This window comes from Eumetopias jubatus, unplaced genomic scaffold (assembly GCF_037043125.1).
Source record: "Eumetopias jubatus isolate StellerSeaLion01/CBP00866 unplaced genomic scaffold, mEumJub1_p1.0 scaffold_4, whole genome shotgun sequence".
In the NCBI taxonomy this organism is placed as follows: domain Eukaryota; kingdom Metazoa; phylum Chordata; class Mammalia; order Carnivora; family Otariidae; genus Eumetopias; species Eumetopias jubatus.
Window position 1 is genome coordinate 6,665,679 of NW_028274810.1, and position 20,314 is coordinate 6,685,992.

Below are 20,314 nucleotides of genomic sequence, written 5' to 3' on the forward strand. Positions count from 1 at the left end.
TGAGAAACTCATTTCTCCCCAGGATGATCTCATACTTTAAGATCGACGTTTGCATTTTCTTATGAGGAAAAACTGATCTTTTCTTAAGCATTTCAGGTTATTCTTTACACTTTTAAAAAGTTTAGTACTTCTTGATCTCTTGCCAGTGTTTCCTGCTCCATTCAACATAAAAATACAATGTGCCGTGGTGGTTAGGATGTTTATGTCAAAAATTTGACCCTTGCTGCTTTGGTTTATTTATTTTTATTTTTTTTCCCTTGCTGATTTGGTTTAGCAAGTGGAGTTATCATTAGGAATTAAAAATATTTCTTACCACATATCACACTATGTATAATTATTTGTCATCTTCAGATAATATGCTAATTTAGTTTTAATCACCTTTCCAGTGAAAACTTAAGAGACTGGCCAGTTTATTCTGTACCCACATATAACCTTTGCATTTAAAATCTAGCTTAGCCACCCTGAGGTGACAATGCAATCTTTCCTGGGAGCCAAAGTCCACAGACTTTGTATTGTGTATCATTTCTGTCTGATGGGGAGACATCCACTGAGTTGCCATTTAACATGTAGGGAAAAAAAACAAAGAAGACCTAAAGAATATAAGCCCAGAGATACGCTGAGGTACAAACGAAATAGCTACAGAAGAAAAGACCATGGTCAATGTCCAAACCTCGGGAAGAGCGTTCTGTGGTCTGTGGCAGAGCTTTGGGGTTCTGGATTCTGGTCCCAGCTGTACCACCAGCTGTGTACCCTTGGCCCTTTGGTGAACAGTCTCTGGGACACACTTTGTCCTTCTGAGAAGCCTGTGTGGGGAGGAGAGGTGTTGGTGGGCTGAGGGTGCCTAAAGGCCAGGCCAACCTCCATGTAAAGAAGTTTTCCATGGGCTGCAGCCCAGTGTGGAGGAAGGGAGCGAGCTGGAGTCAGCAGCAAGAGCTCAGCTCTGGGTCTGACCCCCTGCCGGTGATTTCCCCGGGGAAGTGTCCTTCCCTAGAAGGTAAGGCCAGTTACTCCAAGTCCATCAAGCGAGGTAAGGTACGTGCAAGTGTCCAGGAGTGTTTCCAATTGCCTCAGTCCGTGCCAAGAAGGAAAATAAATGTGCATGAGCCTTCCTTCCATCATGGGGTGGGAGGACCGCACAGAGCACACAGGACAAATAGACGCACAGCTCTTGAAATGTGGAAGAGGCTTAAATAAGTCTGTAGGAAACTTTTTTTAAAATTTTTTTTAAAGATTTTATTTATTTGACAGAGACACAGCGAGAGAGGGAACACAAGCAGGGGGAGTGGGAGAGGGAGAAGCAGGCTTCCTGCTGAGCAGGGAGCCCCAGATGGGGCTCGATCCCAGGACCCTGGGACCATGACCTGAGCCGAAGGTAGACGCTTAACGACTGAGCCACCCAGGTGCCCCCAGGAAACTTTTTAAAAGTCAAGTTTATTCCTTGTCAACTCTTGCACAGCCTAACAGTATTGTTTATCATCTGTGCCCTTAAGGGACTCACAGATGACTGGGTTTGTCACTTTCTAATTTTTTCTTTTTAAAATAATTTTTTCCCTTCAGTTTTAATTATCAGCTGACATATTGCCTCTTGTTTGGGGGTGATATGAGACCAACTTTTTCTTATATTGAATTAATATTTACTATATTGATTCCCAGGTCTGAGCATCTGGTTTCATTTCTAAGCAAAAATGAACCCATTTTTCTTGGTGCTGAGTCAGCATTTTCTCCCCAGACCCAGGGCTCCGGACTTTCTGGAAGAAAGAGCTGACTGTGGTGGAACAATGCTGAGCCGTTGCCAAAGAAAGCTTCAGAGGAGCAGCACCTGGCTCCTCCCAGCCAGGGCTGAGGTGCTGTTTTTTTATGCTGAGTCTCCTCTGTTTCAGCTCTTAAATCCCTAGTTGGTAGGAGAGGCATTTAAAACAACAACAACAAAAACATTGAGATGTTCAAAGAGCCTAGGATTGAACTAGTAGGGTGACATATATGACAGAATTGGGAAACACTGACAGAGAGCTAAGGAGTGAGCATCTGAAGATGTATTTTTACTTATATACAATTAGAAGAATAAATAGACTTACAGAAAGAGATTTTCTGCCCCATTAGTTAATAATGGTGGTTGCTTTTTTTTTTTTTTTAATCACACTCTGTGAGAACATGCCCTTTATGGAAACAGTTAGACACAGTGGTTGTTCAGCCAAGGCTTTGGTGCACCCTTGACTGTAGTTAAAACAGGTGAGCTGAATGCCCAGTTGATGTTACAGCTGGCTACAGGCAGGCCTTGGTAATAAGAGTCTTGAAATTTGTACTTGAAACCTTTGGTTCCCAACACCATACCCAAGCTGAAAGTGTCTCAAAGCTAGTAGGCAGCCTCCTTTTGATGTATTTTATTCACTTGGAATTAAAGACAGAAGCTCTTTCTAGCTAATCACAAAAACTATCTTTTGCTAGAATTAGCAGCTTCCTATTTTTCAATTTCTTTTGGGTGCAGTAATTAAAATGAAGGTAATCATGAATTTTGGATCTGCTTCGTACCTTAAGACAGGACTGGTGTTAGTCTGTCAGATTGCTAAGTCTGTTGTCCCTTTGATTTGCACACCCACCCTCTCTTCTGGAATAGATCAAATCCCCGGGGGCTGGTGTTGCCCCTTGGTAGTGCTGTTTCTGTTACAAAATGAGCCAATGACTATGTTGACTGAAGTGGCATTTGTTCAGGAAATAGCACCTGAAGTCAAAACAGAGCCCTATTTTGTAAAATACTCCTTTTTTATCCTCTGCACTGGGATGGGATTGGAGGCGGATGCTCCAGACGCCCCCACGAGTGTGTGCCTGTGGGCTAGTCCTGAAGCTCTTTTCTTTGTGGCTCGCCTCCTGTCCACTGGGAAGCCCATGCTCCTCTCATTTTCATTCTTTTCTAGCTCTAGTGCTTTTGAACACAGAACCCCCATCCTCCCACCACCCAAACTCCACATTCCAGCCCTGTGATTTCACGGTACCGGGCAGAGCTCCCCTGCCATGCCGGCAGGCTGCCTGCTGACTTGTGCAGGGGGACCAGATGGGAACATAAACTCACTGCAGAAGAGCAGGATGCTCTCTGTATATTTTTAAGACCAGGAATCCAATTCTCATTTAGAGGCTGTATTTTTTTTTAATAGCTCCTTGAAAATTGAACAAAACATTTCTTGTTGCTCTTATTTCTTGATAACATCATTCCCTCTGCGTGGATGTATAGAATCACAGAAACTAGAGGATTGAAAAGATATATTAGGTCATGTCTAGGCCGTTCCCAGTGGTTACAGTTCTTTTTTTCCCACACTCTGTACTCTGTAGTGCTTTTCTCAAGAATTAGTTTTTCCATTTCTCCTGGGGAATAATTCCTTAGTTTGACCATGGAGGAATGTATGTGCAAATATCCATAGTCTTTTTTTTCCAGCCTGATATTCCTACTCTTCATAACCCTTTACATTAGCATAAACAGCCCCTCTTCATCCTAAGTCAAGTATTTCTGGATGGTATTTTTTTTTTTCTCTTCCATTTATTAAGTTCAGAGCTTGTTTTTCTGCTTTGCTTTCTCTCTTCATCAATCAGTCCCTAAAGCCCATTAATCATTTTTTTTACCTCGCTGAAAGCTTCTTTGCTTATTCCCATATCAGAAACCCAGGGCTGGTTGAGGTCCCAAGGTACTGAAGAAGCCTCACTGATATGTGCTTATTCTATCCTCTCTCTATCTCTCTCGTCCCCCACCCCCAGCCTCAGTTCGCAACCACAAACTGTTTTCTACAAAAATATTTCTACATTATGATTTGGGGAATTAGTCATATTAGTCATCGCAAGGCCGTGTGTGTGTGTGTGTGTGGTGTGTGCACACGCATGTGGTTTTAAGTGGTAAGATTATATTTGTTCTCGGTTACTTAAAAGATATTTTTCATATCCTTGGAGCCACAAATCTTTCAGGTCTCCTGAGTGCTTGGATTGAGTATAATTCTGGACCATGGAGCTATGATGTATCAGTAGAATGTAGCATTCTATTTTAGAGCTGTCATCTCAGAAGTAGAGAGGAAAATAAGCAGATATGGGGAAAACAGACTGTATTTGTAGGATTTAGGATTCTTGGGGAAAGGGAAAAGCAAAATTTAAATAGCCCTGGCCCACACATACCTAAAGAAGATTAGCTCTTAGAAGCTAGTGTTAGGTATATAGACTTTTTATTATGTCACTTTCTTTTTTTATATATCTCAATTATATTGAGTTATAATTGACAAATGAAATTGTAAGATAGACTTATTTTGCTTAGCATAATACCCTCTGGTTCCATCTACATGATTGCAAATGGCAAGATCTCATTTTTTTGGTGGCTTTTATCATATGATCTCACTGATATGTGGAATTTAAGAAACAAAACAGAGGATCATAAAGGAAGGGAGAAGAAAGTAAAACAAGATGAAATCAGAGAGGGAGACAAATCATAAGAGACTCTTTTTTTTTTTTAAAGATTTTATTTATTTGACAGAGAAAGAGACAGTGAGAGAGGGAACACAAGTAGGGGGAGTGGGAGAGGGAGAAGCAGGCTTCCCGCGGAGCAGGGAGCCCCATGTGGGGCTTGATCCCAGGACCCTGGGATCATGACCTGAGCCAAAGGCAGACACTTAATGACGGAGCCACCCAGGTCCCAAAAGACTCTTAATCATAGGAAACAAACTGAGTGTGGCTGGAGGGTAGAGGGGGCCCGGGGATGGGGTAACAGGGTAGACATTAAGGAGGGCACGTGATGTAATGAGCACTGGGTATTATATAAGACTGATGAATCACTGACCTCTACCTCTGAAACCAGTCATACATTATATGTTAATCAATTGAATTTAAATTAAATAATAAATAAGAATAAAAAGAAATTGTAAGATATTTAAAGTGTACATCACAGTGATCTGATATACATATGTGAAAGGGCTCCCTCCGCCTGGTTAATTAACACACCATTACCTTATGTGTTTAGCTTCATTTATTTGTTGTTTTGGGTGAGAATATTTAAGTTCTACTCTCTTAGCAAATTACACTTATACAATACAGTGTTAATTAACTATAATCACCATGTTTTACCTTAGATCCTCATAACGCTATATGGCTTCCTGGATTGGGAGACCTAATATTATAAAAACACCCAAAGCAATCTATAGACTCAATGCAATCTCAATCAAAAATCCTAACGGTTTTTTGGGTTTTTTTTTTCCTCTTGGAACTTGACAAGGTGATTCTGAAATGCATAGGGAAGGGACGCCTGGGTGGCCCAGTTGGTTAAGCGTCTGCCTTCGCCTCAGGTCATGATCCCAGGGTCTTGGGATGGAGCCCCACGTCAGGGTCCCTGATCAGCGGGGACCCCGCTTCTCCCTCTGCCGCTCCCCCTGCTTGTGCTCTCTCTCTCTGATAATAAATAAATAAATAAATAAATAAATAAATAAATAAATAAATAAATCTTTTAAAAAATAAAATGTATAGAGAAGTATAAAAAGCCAAGGATGGGTAAGCTAATTCTTAAAGATGAAAGTAAAAAGACTTGCTCCCAAGACTTACTAAAAGGGCACTGTGGTACTGATCAGAGATACACAGACCGATGGGACAGACTAGAAAGACCAGATACGGACACAAGCATAAAAAGATGCTTGATTTATGACAGAAGTGACATTCAAGGTAATGGTCGGGGCGCCTGGGTGGCTCAGTTGTTAAGCGTCTGCCTTCGGCTCAGGTCATGGTCCCAGGGTCCTGGGATCGAGCCCCGCGTCGGGCTCCCTGCTCCGCGGGGAAGACTGCTTCTCCCTCTCCCCCTCCCCCTGCTTGTGTTCCCTCTCTCGCTGTGTCTCTCTCGGTCAAATAATAAAATCTTTAAAAAAAAAAAAAAGAGTAATGGTCAAAGCCAACCTTTTCCATAAATGGCACTGGAACAATCGGATATCTCCATATGGGGGAAAGAAAGAAAAGGAATTGGATGCCTACCTTACACCGTATGCAAAAAACTCCAAATTGATACAGACTTAAATGTCAAAGATAAAACTTTAAAGCATACTCACATATGCTTTATATATGCTTTATATATGTATAAACACTCTTATTTTCATGAGCTCAAGGTATTGAAAGAGTTCTTGTATGCCGTAAAAGTCTGTAGTCAAAAATTATACATTTGGTAAAATTAAGGCTATCTCTTCATTAAAAGATAACATAAAGAAGACAAATAGCTACACAATGAGAGAATATATTGGCCATACATGTAATTGATAAACTTATTAGTATCCAGGATATATAAAAATACCTAAATCAATAAAAAGACAATCCAATCTGAGAAAAATAGGCAAAATAACTTCAGTAGGCTCTCCACAGAAGAGGAAATAAAAATGGCCAATAACCATGAGTTCTCAACTTCTTTAATTATCAACGAAATGCAATTAAACCATCATGCAATTAAACCACCTCGTATCCACCATGTTAGCTCAAAATAAAAATACTGGCAGTGTTGATGAGGATGAGGAGCAACAGAAATTGATGGTAGAAATTGCAATATGTTACATATTTTGGAAGGGTTTAGCACACTGTAGTACACTTGAAGATACATAATGCATACCTTAGGACCCAGCAATTAGGTATATACACTAGAGAAAGTTGGTGCAGAGAACACAAAGATACATGTATAAGAGTGTTCTTTTTTTTCTCTCCATAAGTTATTTTTTGGAAATTGGCAAGCCTACAGAAAAGTTGCAAAATTAATATAATGAATCTCATAAAGCCTTACTGGATAGTAGCTAGTGGAAAGAACATACATGGGCTTTGAAGTAAGTGATACTGGCTTGATATCTCAACTTCACCACTTACTAGCTGTGTGACCAGGGGCAATCTCTAAAGATCAGCGAGCCTCAGTTATCTCATCTGTAAATCAGAGGTAATAAAATGCCTACCATATTGGGTATTGTAAGGATTAAACACATTAATGTATACCAGGCCCTGAGCATAAATGCCTGCAACATAGTTGTCCAGCAAATTATGGCTGCCATTATTAATATTTTGTTGCTGTTGTTAAAAATGTTGGCTCATTTTATTTCTTCAGAACCTCTTAGTGAGAGCACATTTACTGATATATATTCATTTTTCATGTTTCACTACAGAATGCAAAATGATTCAAGAGAAAAATAACATTTTTTTCATCCTCTATTACTTTTTCCTTCTCATTTATCTATTACAATTTCAATATTAGAAAGTACAAACCAGTAGGAAAACATGCCATAAATTAAAAAAACATTTAACAAAAATGTTTTTATAATTTAAAAAAATTATACAGAACTAAAAAACTCCCTTTGAAATAAAAGTATGATTTAACAAAAGTAAAAGGAAACTGAAGCACAAAAAAGTTAAATAACTTGATCAAGAAGCAATATTAGAAATAGAGTGTAGGTTTTCTAATTTCTAGCCCAAGATCCTACACACTAAGTTGTAATATCAGCAATTATTTCTAAAGAAAACTGAATTAAGTAAATAGCAGTAGCCTTCAGCCCTAATGCTGTGACTTCCTTGCCTTAACTACAAAATGAATGAAATCACATGTAAAACCCTCCAGGCCCCTTTAATCTCCAGTGAAATTTGATTCTGTGTCTGAAGTCTTTCTCACTGACCCCCAGATCCACAGTCATCTTTTCCTCTTGGGAACTCTGCCTGTACCCCACTATTTATGTTTGCAAACTGCTTATGATCATGTGACCACGCTGTACTGTTACATATCTCTTCGTAAACCTATCCTCTATCTCCAATTAGATTGCACTGCTTGGGGTTGCAGACTTTCTTATGTGCCTTTGTATTTATACGTCTTTGAGTACAAAAAAAAAAAAAAAAAAATCCAGAATTCAGAGAGGGAGACAAACCATGAGAGACTCTGGACTCCGGGAACCAAACTGAGGGCTACAGAAGGGAGGGGGGGTGGGGAGATGGGGTAACCGGGTGATGGGTATTAAGGAGGGCACATGTGGTGATGAGCACTGGGTATTATATGCGACTAATGAAACATTGAACACTACAACAAAAACTAACGATGTACTATATGCAGGCTAACTGAACATAAAAAAAGAAAAAAATCAAGCCACATTTTAAATTTCATTTTCTGTCCCTAATAGCTCCTAATATAGTGCTTTGCACAGACACAAAATAAATGCATAAGGATAATGACTGTCAGATTGCAGTTGTAAGAAATAGAACTAGTCACCATTGCTACAGTAACATGGGCATAGGATTCATGGATTCTGCCTTGAAAGCAAATGCTTGTTTTCGTCTGTTCCAGAAAGATGCTGTGAAGCGAGTATTCTCTGGCATTCAGCCTACAGGAATCCCCCACCTCGGCAATTACCTGGGAGCCATTGAGACCTGGGTGAGGTTGCAGGAAGAACATGGCTCGGTGCTGTACAGCATCGTTGACTTACACTCCATCACTATCCCCCAGGAGCCGGCCGTCCTTCAGCAGAGCATCTTGGACATGACTGCTATTCTTCTCGCCTGTGGCATAAACCCAGAGAAGAGCATCCTTTTCCAACAATCTCAGGTTAGCTTCTCACATTAGAACCAAGAAAACTTGTATTTTCAAAGTATTTGAGGAAAACTTTGAAGGAAAATTTATATAGCTCCTGTTTGTGATTCTTTTAAAATTGTTTGAGTGACTTCATCAGCTGCGATGATTTCATCTTCATGTTTACCCTATATTCATATCTTTAAATGTCATCATAATGCAAATAGTATTTTTCACCTTTTCCTCCACTGTTCTTGCTTCATAAACCAAAATGTTGCATCTCATTAGTACTTGTAAGTCTGAAATTGTTTTTCTCTGCTTGGTTGCATCCAAACTGCTGAATTCATACTGTTGACTAATCTCCTGGTGATCAAGGGTAGAATTTAGTGGTTTTGCATAACTTCAGTGTTGCTTTACTGGGTATTGCATTTGGAAGGCCTATTGGATAATTCCCATTGTTCCTTCTTTGTATAATAGCTTTTGAGAAGACTTGAGAGAACTAGCTGGGAAATTGGAAGACAATGTCCAGTCTCTTGAGTCCAAGCCAAGAAAGGCTTCAGAACAAAGCCAAAATATTTGACTGATATCGTCACTATGGATGAATCAGTTTATTCTTGGACGGGCAGACAGCCTGGACCAGACAGGGCACTTAAGAGACTCCATAGCAAGGAAGATGAAAAATTTAACTGGATCATGCCCTCATTGCATATCCGCTTGAACCTTGTGACAAAGCCACAGCACATGTTAACATGTATGCATGTGTGGTATGGGTTATCCATGTGTGTGCCTCTTGCCTTGATCATAAACTTCTGACAGTCGCTGTTTTTATGTATGTGTTATCACCCACAGAACTTAGTATAATGATTCACAGAGTGACCCTTTAAAAAAATATGTAAGAGATGAATATCTTCAAAAATAAATATATTTATCAACTTAAAAGTTGTTTCCAGCTTGGAAATAATGTGATAATAGAATCTGACCATTAAAATGTCCATAAAGGCAGTTTACCTCCATTTCCTTCCTCACATTCAGTCAGAGAGCCTTTACGTACACATAACTTTTCAAATTCAATCTTGGACTAATCTAATTGTTTTAAATATATAAATATACTTGCTTATGTTGGGCAGGTATGTGTCTCCCTATAATCTCCATCCACTCATTTTGCTTATGCTCTCTAAAAATACATAGTAAATCAACTCTGTCTCCCACATGACTGCTCTTCAAATACTCAGAGACATTTGTTACATAGTAGCCTTACCCTACAGGTCCTTACCCCATAGGTCTTGCCTTCTTCAAGCTAATTGTCCCACCTCAGGAGCTCTCTCGCCATCTGTTTGAAAGAAATATGCCTGTCCTAGTTCCTGAAACTGTAAAGTGTTCCTAAACCTGAAAAGTGTTTATTCACTCTTTAAGTCTGTCTCCGACATCATAATACTGATCATCATTAGAACCACTTTGTAGGTTACCTGATACATTTTCATTTCATCTAAGCTGTTTTTGATACAAACTCCCTTTTGATCCTTATGTGATACCATTTCTAAAAATCGTATTCCCAGTGCCTATTTCCATACTTCTGGAAGGCGCAAATGTCTACATCTCCACAAAGTAACCAGTTGCCAGACTGCTTTGTTAAGTGATGTTTAAAATTAAAGGCTCATTTCAGCCACATTCATTGCTTGCACTTTGAGCTCATACCCCCAGGAATGATAACCACATTATAATTTTTGGCAGTGACATCCGCAAGCACTTAAAATTTGCAATAATTGAGGTCTCTTCTTCAACATGGTACTTTGTTGTTCAAAACAGCAATTGAAAGGGTCGCCCACAGTGTGGGAGACTTTGTAAGAATTCCCTCATAGATGAGGGATCATGAAAGTCACCTTCCTTTTGTTTTTTTTATGTTATGTAATGAGCTCTTTGGTTCCCGTAGTGGTTGTGAGTCTAGGTCAGAGAGGGCAGGTCACTGGTGTTGCCTGTTTCCTCGGTGCCCTCATGCAGCTCCACACTGCCTCACTGGTCCCTCGCTCCCGTCCTGGACTGCATCTCCCTCCAGGGAGTTTGGGTAGCCTGCCAGGAAAATGTGAGGGAAGTACTCATCTGCCCACAGTCTACACTTTGTCCCACAAAGACAGTGTGCAAGACTTCCTCAGGTGTCTTTCTGACCTCAAGACATATTTGGTCTGGGCCATTCCCTTTTTTAACTCAGGCAACCAACCTTAATACAACTCAGTGGATAGACTGGGTATTTTATCAGGTTTTCTTTCCTTTTTTAAATAATAAAGAAAAATTTAAATATGAATGGAAGAGTAGGGAAAATCGTGTACTATACCCCCCATCACTTACTAGCATTTTGTAATTTGTCTCATCTGTGTTGTTTTTTGTTGTTGTTGAAGTCTTTTTTTTTTCAGATTTATTTATTTATTTGAATGAGAAAGAGAGAGAGTGTGCACACAAGAGAGGGAGGGGCAGAGGGAGAGGGAGAGAAAGTTTTAAGCAGACTCTGCGCTGAGCATGGAGCCCAGTGCAGGGCTTAAAGGGGATACTTGTCATGGGGCTCAATCCCACAACCCTGAGATCACGACTCTGAGTCAAAACCAAGAGTCGGATGCTTAACTGTCCGTACCACCCAGGTGCCTTGGTTGTGGCTTAAGTATTTTAAAACAGATAACACACATCATGGCATTTCAGTCCCTAAATATTTCAGTGTGCCTCTCCATAAACTGAGGAAATTTTCTTACATAACCACCATATTGTCATCACACCTAACAAAGCTATGAAAATTCCATATGATCATCTAATATCCAGTCCATATTCAAATTACGCTGATTCTCCCAAAATGTCTTTTATATTTGGCTTGTTTAAATAATGATCCAATGAAGGTCCACACGTTACATTTTTTTCGTATCTTTTTATTTGTTGCTGAAGTTTTATTTCCCCTAAAGTTGATCCTGCATTTGAAAAGAATTAAAAACTTAGATTTTTAGGGGGCGCCTGGGTGGCTCAGCGGGTTAAGCGTCTGCCTTCAGCTCAGGTCAGGATCCCAGGGTCCTGGGATCAAGCCCCACATCGGGGCTCCCTGCTGAACAGGGAGCTTCTCCCTCTCTCTCTGCTGTTCTCCCCCACTCTCTCTTTCAAATAAATAAATAAAATCTTTAAAAAAACTTAAGATTTTTATACTCCCACTTTTTTCATGCCTTTGATATATTAATCGGGTTTCCTTTTATTTAGTATAAAATTAGCTCTTTTGAACACGAAAATAAACCTTATAATTTTTTGTTGCTTTCTCTTTGTGCTGATGTATATTGGCTGATGGTTAGTGGCTATAAACTACCATTCATATAGTTGCTCATCACCATTTTTGATAGTTTGAATAGAAACTCTGCTTGCCTAGTGCCCATAGAATGCCCGGACATCAGTTCCTTCAAAGCAGCCATGAAGCTTCTGCTTGTTCAAGGAGGATGGTGGGAAGATCTTCCTTATGCTAGAAAGTATGAAGGCATGTACTGGATTTGCTTCTTAGAACCATTCTCAAGTAGGAGTATAATCGGATAAGCTAGTGTCCCTGAAACAGTGATTGTTCTAGACAGCTGGCCCCATATTTGCAGTGTTCTAGTGGGTGGAAGAATCCTCATGGTGTCTGTTTTGTGTCTTATCATACAGTAGTTAACAACTGCCTTTTTCAGTCTGTGGAGCCTCTAAGAGATGGGGACTGAAAAGGAAAATACTCATAGCATTGTCAGATTTAGAAAAAAAATGAGAAGTCATATTTATTAGAAAACTAATATTTTTCAATGTGTAAGATCTAAAAAGCCTTTCATGTATATGAACTCACTTTTAATCCTCGAAAGAGCACATGAGTTAGGCATTACTATTCTTTCACAGATGAATAAATTAAGGTATGAAAAGATTGAGTAAATTATAAAATATCCTTAAAACCATCTCTGAATGGTGCCTGGTACTTAGTAAATGCTTAACAAATATATCTTCCTAATTTAACCAGAGGTCATCCAGGTAACAAATCCAGGACTCTTTTTTTTTTCTTCCTAAAACACCGCTTTTAGAAGGTGTTCTCATGGGAGAGAACCTTATGCTGCGCTCCCCCCACCATGCCTTTGCCTCAGTAGCCTAATGGCAGAGAGGCAGTGGAGAGCCGAGCTGACCCCAAAGTCCTCATTATTTCTTGCCTGGACACTCCTCTCACCCCCTTCACTCCTGCCTCAGGCTCTCGTGGCAGCATTCCATCCCCTACCCTGTACCCATGCTCATCTTTCTACCTCAGATACCTCAGCACCTCTCTCCTTACCCTCAGGGTAAAAATCTAAGCTCAGTTTCTAGAAAGTCCTTCAAGAATGAGGCCCCTGATATGGATAGATAGATAGATAGATAGATAGATAGATGGATAGATAGATAGATAGATAGATAGATAGATAGATAGATAGATAGATGCGATGGAATATTACTCAGCCATAAAAAGGAATGAAATCTTGCCACTTGCAACAACATGGATGGAACTAGAAAGTATAATGCCAAGTGAAAGAAGTCATTGAAAGACAAATGGCATATGATTTCACTTGTGTGGAATTTAAGAAACAAAACAAACAAGCAAAGTAAAAAAAAAAAAAAAGACAAACCAAGAAATAGACTTTTTTTTTTTAATTTTTATTTATTTGTCAGAGAGAGAGAAAGAGAGCACAAACAGGGGGAGCGTCAGGCAGAGGGAGAAACAGGTTTCCCTGCTGAGCAGGGAGCCCGATGTGGGGCTCGATCCCAGGATCCTGGGATCAGGACCTGAGCCGAAGGCAGACGCTTAACCGACTGAGCCACGCAGATATCCCCAAGAAACGGACTCTTAACTCTAGAGAACACACTGATGGTTACCAGAGGGGAGGACCGTGGGGGAATGGGTGAAACAGGTGATGGGGATTAAGGCAGACCCTTGTTGTGATGAGCACTGGGTGTTGTATGTGTTTAATCGCTATATTGTACACCTGAAACTAATATAACTATACTAGAATTAAAGTTAAAAAATTAAAAAAAGAATGACGCCCCTGAGAAATGAGAACATCAGGCCAGTGTTGTTTCCACTCCATCACTTTTTAGTCATCAGGTTATTTTTGTTCAGATGATCTGATTAACTTTTACTAATACCTCTTTAAAGCAAGAGTTGGGGGTGTTTCTGGTTTTATTTTGAGAAAATATGATAAATCTGTTCTTATAAAGTGGATAGCCTACAGATCAGTTGTCTACATTTTAACATGGTTTTTCCTTTCTTCTGGGAGTTTTGTGAGGCACGTTAGCATTTAATTGATCATTAAATATGTAACCAAGAGGATAGGAAGTCAGAAAACAATTATACTTAAAGTGTTGTGAGCCAATGCCAGCTAAAATTAGATACACCTGCATTCCCTGCCCCCCACACACTTATTTACAAGTAAAATTCAGAATTTTTGAAATTGCGAGTTAGAGAAAACTATTTTTTTATATTATATAATGTGCTCTTTTCATGTGTATCCACTGTGTTAAGCAAAGTACTTGGACCTAAATATAAAAACTAGTTCCCCCAGGTGCTATTGTTGTACTGGGGAATAAGTTCTAGCAATCATTTGAAGTAGGGAAAGAATTCAGCTGTGTTATAATGCTTATTTTACCAATGATTTTCATCTCCAATCCTTTGCATTCTTTCTCAGCAGTCTGACTGAAACAATTTAGACTTATTGAAGATTTTTCTCATTATTTTCTTTTTCTTTCTCTCCCACTGGCCTCTAGTCATGGTGCTTCCCCTAAAATATGTTTGCCATATGTGGGGAATTTTACAGAGCCTCTCCTCTGAAAGGTGTGTGTGCGTGCGTGTGTGTGTGTGCGTGCGTGCGTGTGTGTGTGTGTGTTTGAGGGAGAGAGAGAGGGTGATTGAGAAAGAGAGAGCGAGAGCGCGCGCCTGCCTGTGTGTGTGTTTGGCAGAGGTTTCCAACCCAATGCCAAAGTCAATGGTCTTTTATTTCCATCAGGCCTGAGTGTATATCCAATCTGATTCCCACAGCTGTCTCTGAGGTGCACGTTTCCACTTCTTTAGTTGTTACTTTCCTTGTGAACTAATCACCGTGCAGATGGAAGATAAAAGCTGGAGTTTGTAGCTTTGGGCGCTGGCTTTGTGCCAAGGCTAGGAGAAAAGGAGTTTTGACCAGCAGACATCATGTTACAGAGCATCCAGAACTGTCCGCAGAAGAGTTGAGGGAAGAGAATGGAATCCACAGCCTTGGAAGGTGGCTTCATTCTCTAGTTAGAGTTTTATGTTTTGTTTTCCAGGAAACTCAAATCAATGGTAATAATAATAATGGCTAATAATAAATAATAAGCAAGCTCTCACATGAATCCTGGCTCACTGTATACAAACAAAAGTTGTACCTGACCCATGTCCCTTATCTTAGAGATGTGAGACCAGCAGTACCTAAACTTGGATGGACAGTATCATGTTTTCACTTATCCTAGTAATTTTGGAAGCCTCTTTGAGTACAGATTTATATTTGTTGGACTCTCAAAGTTGTTAGGCTACCAACAACAGGTGCAACATACAACTCATAATAGAAAGGAAAAAGGGGCCCCTGGCTGGCTCAGTCGGTAGAGCACAGGACTCTTGATCTCAGGTTTGTGAGTTCGAGCCCCACACTGGGTATAGAGATTAAAAAAGAAATTTAAAAAATTGTGAAGAAAAGAAAGGAAGCAAACAAATGTCCGCATGGATTAATGGACTTGAGGAATCAATTTGTAAAATTGGCATTTCCTCCACAGTTTCTCAGGAGAGACAAAGGATCTGAATGGCACATGGTAGAAATAATAAAGAGAAGTTAGGAAAATCATTATACAACCAAGCTCCTCATGTATTTCTTTCCGAATTTCCACTTGCTGCCTCCCCAGAGGTAACCGCTGTATTGAACTTGATACTCATCTCATTCCAATGTATGTGTTTATTTTTTTAAAAGGTTTTATTTATTTATTAGAGACAGAGCGCGCACAAGAGCAGGGGGTGGGGGTGGAGGGGCAGAGAGACTAGCAGACTTTTCACTGAGTGTGGAGCCGGACACAGGGCTCGATCCTAGAACCCTGAGATCATGACCTGAGCTGAAATCTGACACTTAACTGACTGAGCCACCCAGGCATCCCTCCAATGTATATGTTTATATTTTTATTGCATAGGATTTGGCTGTAACAGTCCATATTATTAATTTTGCATGTTTTAAAACTTTATATAAGTGGTATCATGCACATAGCTTCCTACATCTATATTTTTGTGTTCAGCATTACTTGGCTGAGATTTGTTCATTTTGACTGCTCTACAGTATTCCATTGTCTGGCTCTATCACAATTTATCCATTTTCCCAGCAAAGAATATTTAGATTTTTTTCTCCAATTTTTTGTTATTGTAAACAATACTGTAGTGAACATACTTGTATATGCTTTTTGTGGACATGTGAAAGACTTTTCTAGTTATACATACCTGAAGTGGAGTCATAAGGATATGTGACATATACATCATCAGCCTTACTGGATATTGCCAGATTGCTGTCCACATTGGTATCTAATTTACATTCCCATCAATAGAAGAGGAAGAGAGACATTACTCCTTGTCTACCATGTGAGCACACAGTGGAAAGGCAGCTGTCTGCACACCAGGAAAAGAGTTCTCACCAGAACCTGACCCCTCTGGCACCCTGAGTTCAGACTTCCAGCCTCCAAAATTGCGAGACAATAAATTTCTGTTGCTTAAGCCACCCATTCTGTGGTGTCTTGTTATGGCAGCCCTAGCAGATTAATACAGAGCTACTCAGCCATTACCATAGGTGGAAGGCTTGTTCTTGGATAGGAAATTCAATATTGTTAATATGTCAGTTTCCTCCAGTTTGATCCACAGATTCATTACAATCCCAATTAAAATGTTGTAGACACTGACAAATTGAATCTGAAGTGCATATGGCAATACAGACAGTACTTAAAATACCCAAAACAATTTTGAAAAAGAAAACACAGTTGGAGGACTTAGACCACCTTTCTTCAAGACTACTGTCAAGCTACAGTAATCAAGAGAGTGTGGTCTTGATATAAGAATAGACTAATAGATCAATGGAAAGGAATAAGGAATCCAGAAGTATACCCACATCCAGAAGCCAAATGTTTTCAACAAAAGTGTCAAACCATTACAGTGGGGGAAAGGATAGTCTTTTCAGCGAATGGTGTTAGGTATCCAACTGGATATCTGTATGGGGGAGGGAATGAACCTTGGCTCTTCCCTCACACCATTCATAACAAATTAACTGAAAACTACCATAGATCTAAATGTAAAAGTGAAAACTATAAAACTTCTAGAGGAATTCATGGGGGAAGATCTTCCAGACCTTGAGGGTAGGCAAAGATTTCTTAGAAAGTACCCAAAAGCATTTAACTTAAAAGAAAATGTTGATACATTTGACTTCATGAAAAAATATTCTATTTTTTTAAAAAACACCATTAAGAAAATGAAAAGGTGAGCCATAAAGAGAGAATATGTGTAACACATAACATCTGACAAAGCTTTGTGTCCAAATGTATATAGAACTCTTACCTCGATAATATAATAAGACAGCCTGATTTTGTAATTGGTCACTATATTTGAAGAGACATTTCACAAATGAAGAAGTAAGCACGTGGAAAGTTCAACATCATGGTCATCAGAGAAATGTAAAATAAAACCATAGGGATAAACCATTTCACCCACTTGAATGACTAAAATTAAAAATACTGGCAATACTAAGTTTTGGTAAGGATATGAAGCAGCTCGAACTCTCATTGCTGGCAAGAGTATAAAATGGCAATTTCTTACAAAATTAAACATATACTTACCACATGACCCAGTAATTCCAGTCCTAGGTATTTACCCATGAGAAATTAAGACATTGTCTGCAAAATGACTTGTACACAAATGTTCATAGTATTTTAGTTATAATAGCCAAAAAAAAAAAAACCCCAAACATCCATCAACTGGTGAGTAAACAATTACAGAATATTGAGTCACTGGAATACTATTCAATAATGAAAAAGGAGTTTGTAACAACACAGAGGAGTCTCAGAAGTATTATGTTGATAGAAGCCAAGGACAGAAGAGTTCATATTATATAATAACATTTATATGGTATTCTACAATAGGCAGAACTAATCCATAATAACAGAAAACAGATCAGTGGTCTCCAGGAGCAGGAGTGTGGGATTGACTGCAAAGGGGCATGAGGGAACTTTTGGGGGACATTGAAATGTTCTGTGTCTTGATTGGTATGGTGGTTACATGTGTAACCATGTGTGGTTACACATGTATGTAGATTTGTCAAAATTCATTGGACTGAACAGCTAAATAGGTCCATCTTACTGTGTGTAAATTATGCCTCACCAAAGTTGATCTAATATTTTAAAAAATTTTTAAATAAGTTGTTATATCAAGTAGAAAAAAAAGAGAGAAGCCCATGGAATTGTGTAGGAACACTACAGACATTTCAGTGTAGCTGTCATTCAGACACTTAAAATGACACAGGGAAAATAGATATGGCATGAAAATTTCATATGATCTTTGAGTCATCTGTTCACAGTGAAACCAAGAAGCAAACTGCTCACAAATTTAGTAAGTAAACTAATTATTTGATTTGTTGATATAGCATGTTCCCCATGCTTCTTCAAACGTTATAGATTTTATTTTTTTATTTATTTTAAAGATTTTATTTATTTGACAGAGAGAGACACAGTGAGAGAGGGAACATAAGCAGGGGGAGTGGGAGAGAGAGAAGCAGGCTTCCCGCCGAGCAGGGAGCCTGAGGCGGGGCTCAATCCCAGGACCCTGGGATCATGACCTGAGCCTAAGGCAGATGCTTAACGACTGAGCCACCCAGGAGCCCCAAACGTTATAGATTTTAAACCAGCCAGAAGCACTGTGAAACCAAGTGTAACCATTGACCTCACTCCAAGGAAAGTATGAAAGAGAGCAGTTTGTTTAGGACAATCCTTTGAATTAGATTGAAGGGATTTTAACTGCCAAGAATATCAGGAAATTTTAGTCAAGAACTAAAAAGAGCTTAAAATAAGAATTTGAAAACCATCTTATAATGTAAGATTTTCATTATTTTTGTTTGTTTTGAAATTGATGTCTTTCCTTGTCTAAACATTATTTATCCAAATCAAAACAAAAAATGCCTAGGGAGAGCCCATCTGTTACAAACGCATTTTCTTTTTTTCTTTTAAGATTTTATTTTTAAGTAATCTGTGCACCCAGTGTGGGACTTGAACTTACAACCCCGAGATCAAGAGGCACGGGTTCCATAGACTGAGCAAGCCAGGCACCCCTACAAACATATTTTCTACTTCTTTGTATTATATCACAGGATTAAGAACACAGCTCAGTGTTTGTGTTTTTAATGAAGCGCCATGTGACCTCTTATCTGGGCTTAGTCTTTTCTTAATTCTTAAACATCTTTACTTCTCTGATCATTGATATACTGACCACTTCTTCCTTTTAGGGTTTTCTCTTGACTCCAATGATACGGCAGTAACATATTTTTCTTCTACTTCTCTGAGAGTTCATTTGTTTCCTTTATTGACTCCTCTTCTTTAATTCCCCAGAAGTTCTGTCCTGAGATAAAAATCTCTGTATATAGAGGCGGAGCAAGATGGCGGAGGAGTAGGAGACCTAGATTTCGTCTGGTCTCAGGAATTCAGCTGAATAGGGATCAAACCATTCTGAACACCTACGAACTCAACAGGAGATCGAACAGGAGAGTAGCAACAACTCTCTGAACAGAGAAGCGACCACTTACTGGAAGGTAGGGCGTGCGGAGAAGTGAATCCGAGGCGATATTCGGGAGGATAGACGGCGGGGGAGGGGCCTCCGCCGGCCGCTTCTGGCAAGTGCTAGAGCCACGGAGCACAAAATCGGACCTTTTAGAAGTCGGCTCGGCGGAGGGACGTCGCTGCAGTGGCTAAGCGGGGGGTGGAATCCTCCTGGGACAGTGTGCTCTCAGGACCCTTGGGGTCACAGAGAGACCGGGGGTGCCTGAGTGCGCCAGAGCTCCCAGGTATCAGAGCAGGGAAGCCGGCTGCAGAGACGGAGCAGAGTCGCGGGCTCTCAGCTCGGGGTTGCCATAAACTGTGATCTGCGGCCCAGTCGGGGCACGGCTCCCCCAGCAGGGACCCAACAAGCAGCAGATCCGGGGAGACTCCCCTTCCTTCCCGGGGAGGAGCGGTGCGGGAACGCACTGCAGGGATCTGCTGGGTTTGGAGACTCCGCGCGGGGTCGGGTGCCAGAGATAGCAACGCTCGATCACGGGCCGGGTGAGCACGGAGCGCGGCCGGAGACCGGGGACACGGAAGTGACTGCTTTTCTCTGGGGGCACACTGAGGAGCGGGGCCCTGAGTTCTCAGCTCCTCCGAGTGGAGATTGGGAGGCCACCATTTCTGCCCTGGTCCTCCAAAGCTGTACCGAGAGCTTACAGGGAACAAAAGCTCCTGAGAGCAAACCGGAGCAGCTTCCTTAGCCTGGACCGACAAGGGCGGGGCAATTGCGCCTCCGGCAAAGACATTTGGAAACTACAGCAACAGGCCCCTCCCCCAGAAGATCAGCACAAACAGCCAGCAAGCCAAGACCAAGTTGATCGATCAAGGAGAATAGGAGAACTCCAGCGCTAGGGGAATACTGCACATAGATTCATGGCTTTTTTTTTTTTACCATGATTCATTATTTCATCAAAGTTAATTTTTGTTGACTTTTTTTTTATTTTT

General features: G+C 40.2%; 1 protein-coding gene across 3 annotated transcripts in view; it reads left to right on the top strand.

Moving 5' to 3' along the window:
- WARS2 (tryptophanyl tRNA synthetase 2, mitochondrial) overlaps positions 1–20,314 on the top strand; it is a 99,788-nt gene that overhangs the window by 39,938 nt on the left and 39,536 nt on the right. Inside the window, exon 2 of one of the 3 annotated variants that reach the window (XM_028102090.2) lies at positions 8,306–8,563. The exons of 1 other annotated variant lie outside the window; for it this stretch is intronic. In XM_028102090.2, coding sequence (XP_027957891.1) covers positions 8,306–8,563 — 258 coding nt within the window. The remainder of the gene's footprint in view (positions 1–8,305; positions 8,564–20,314) is intronic. One more of the 3 variants, XM_028102091.2, reaches the window with a different exon arrangement.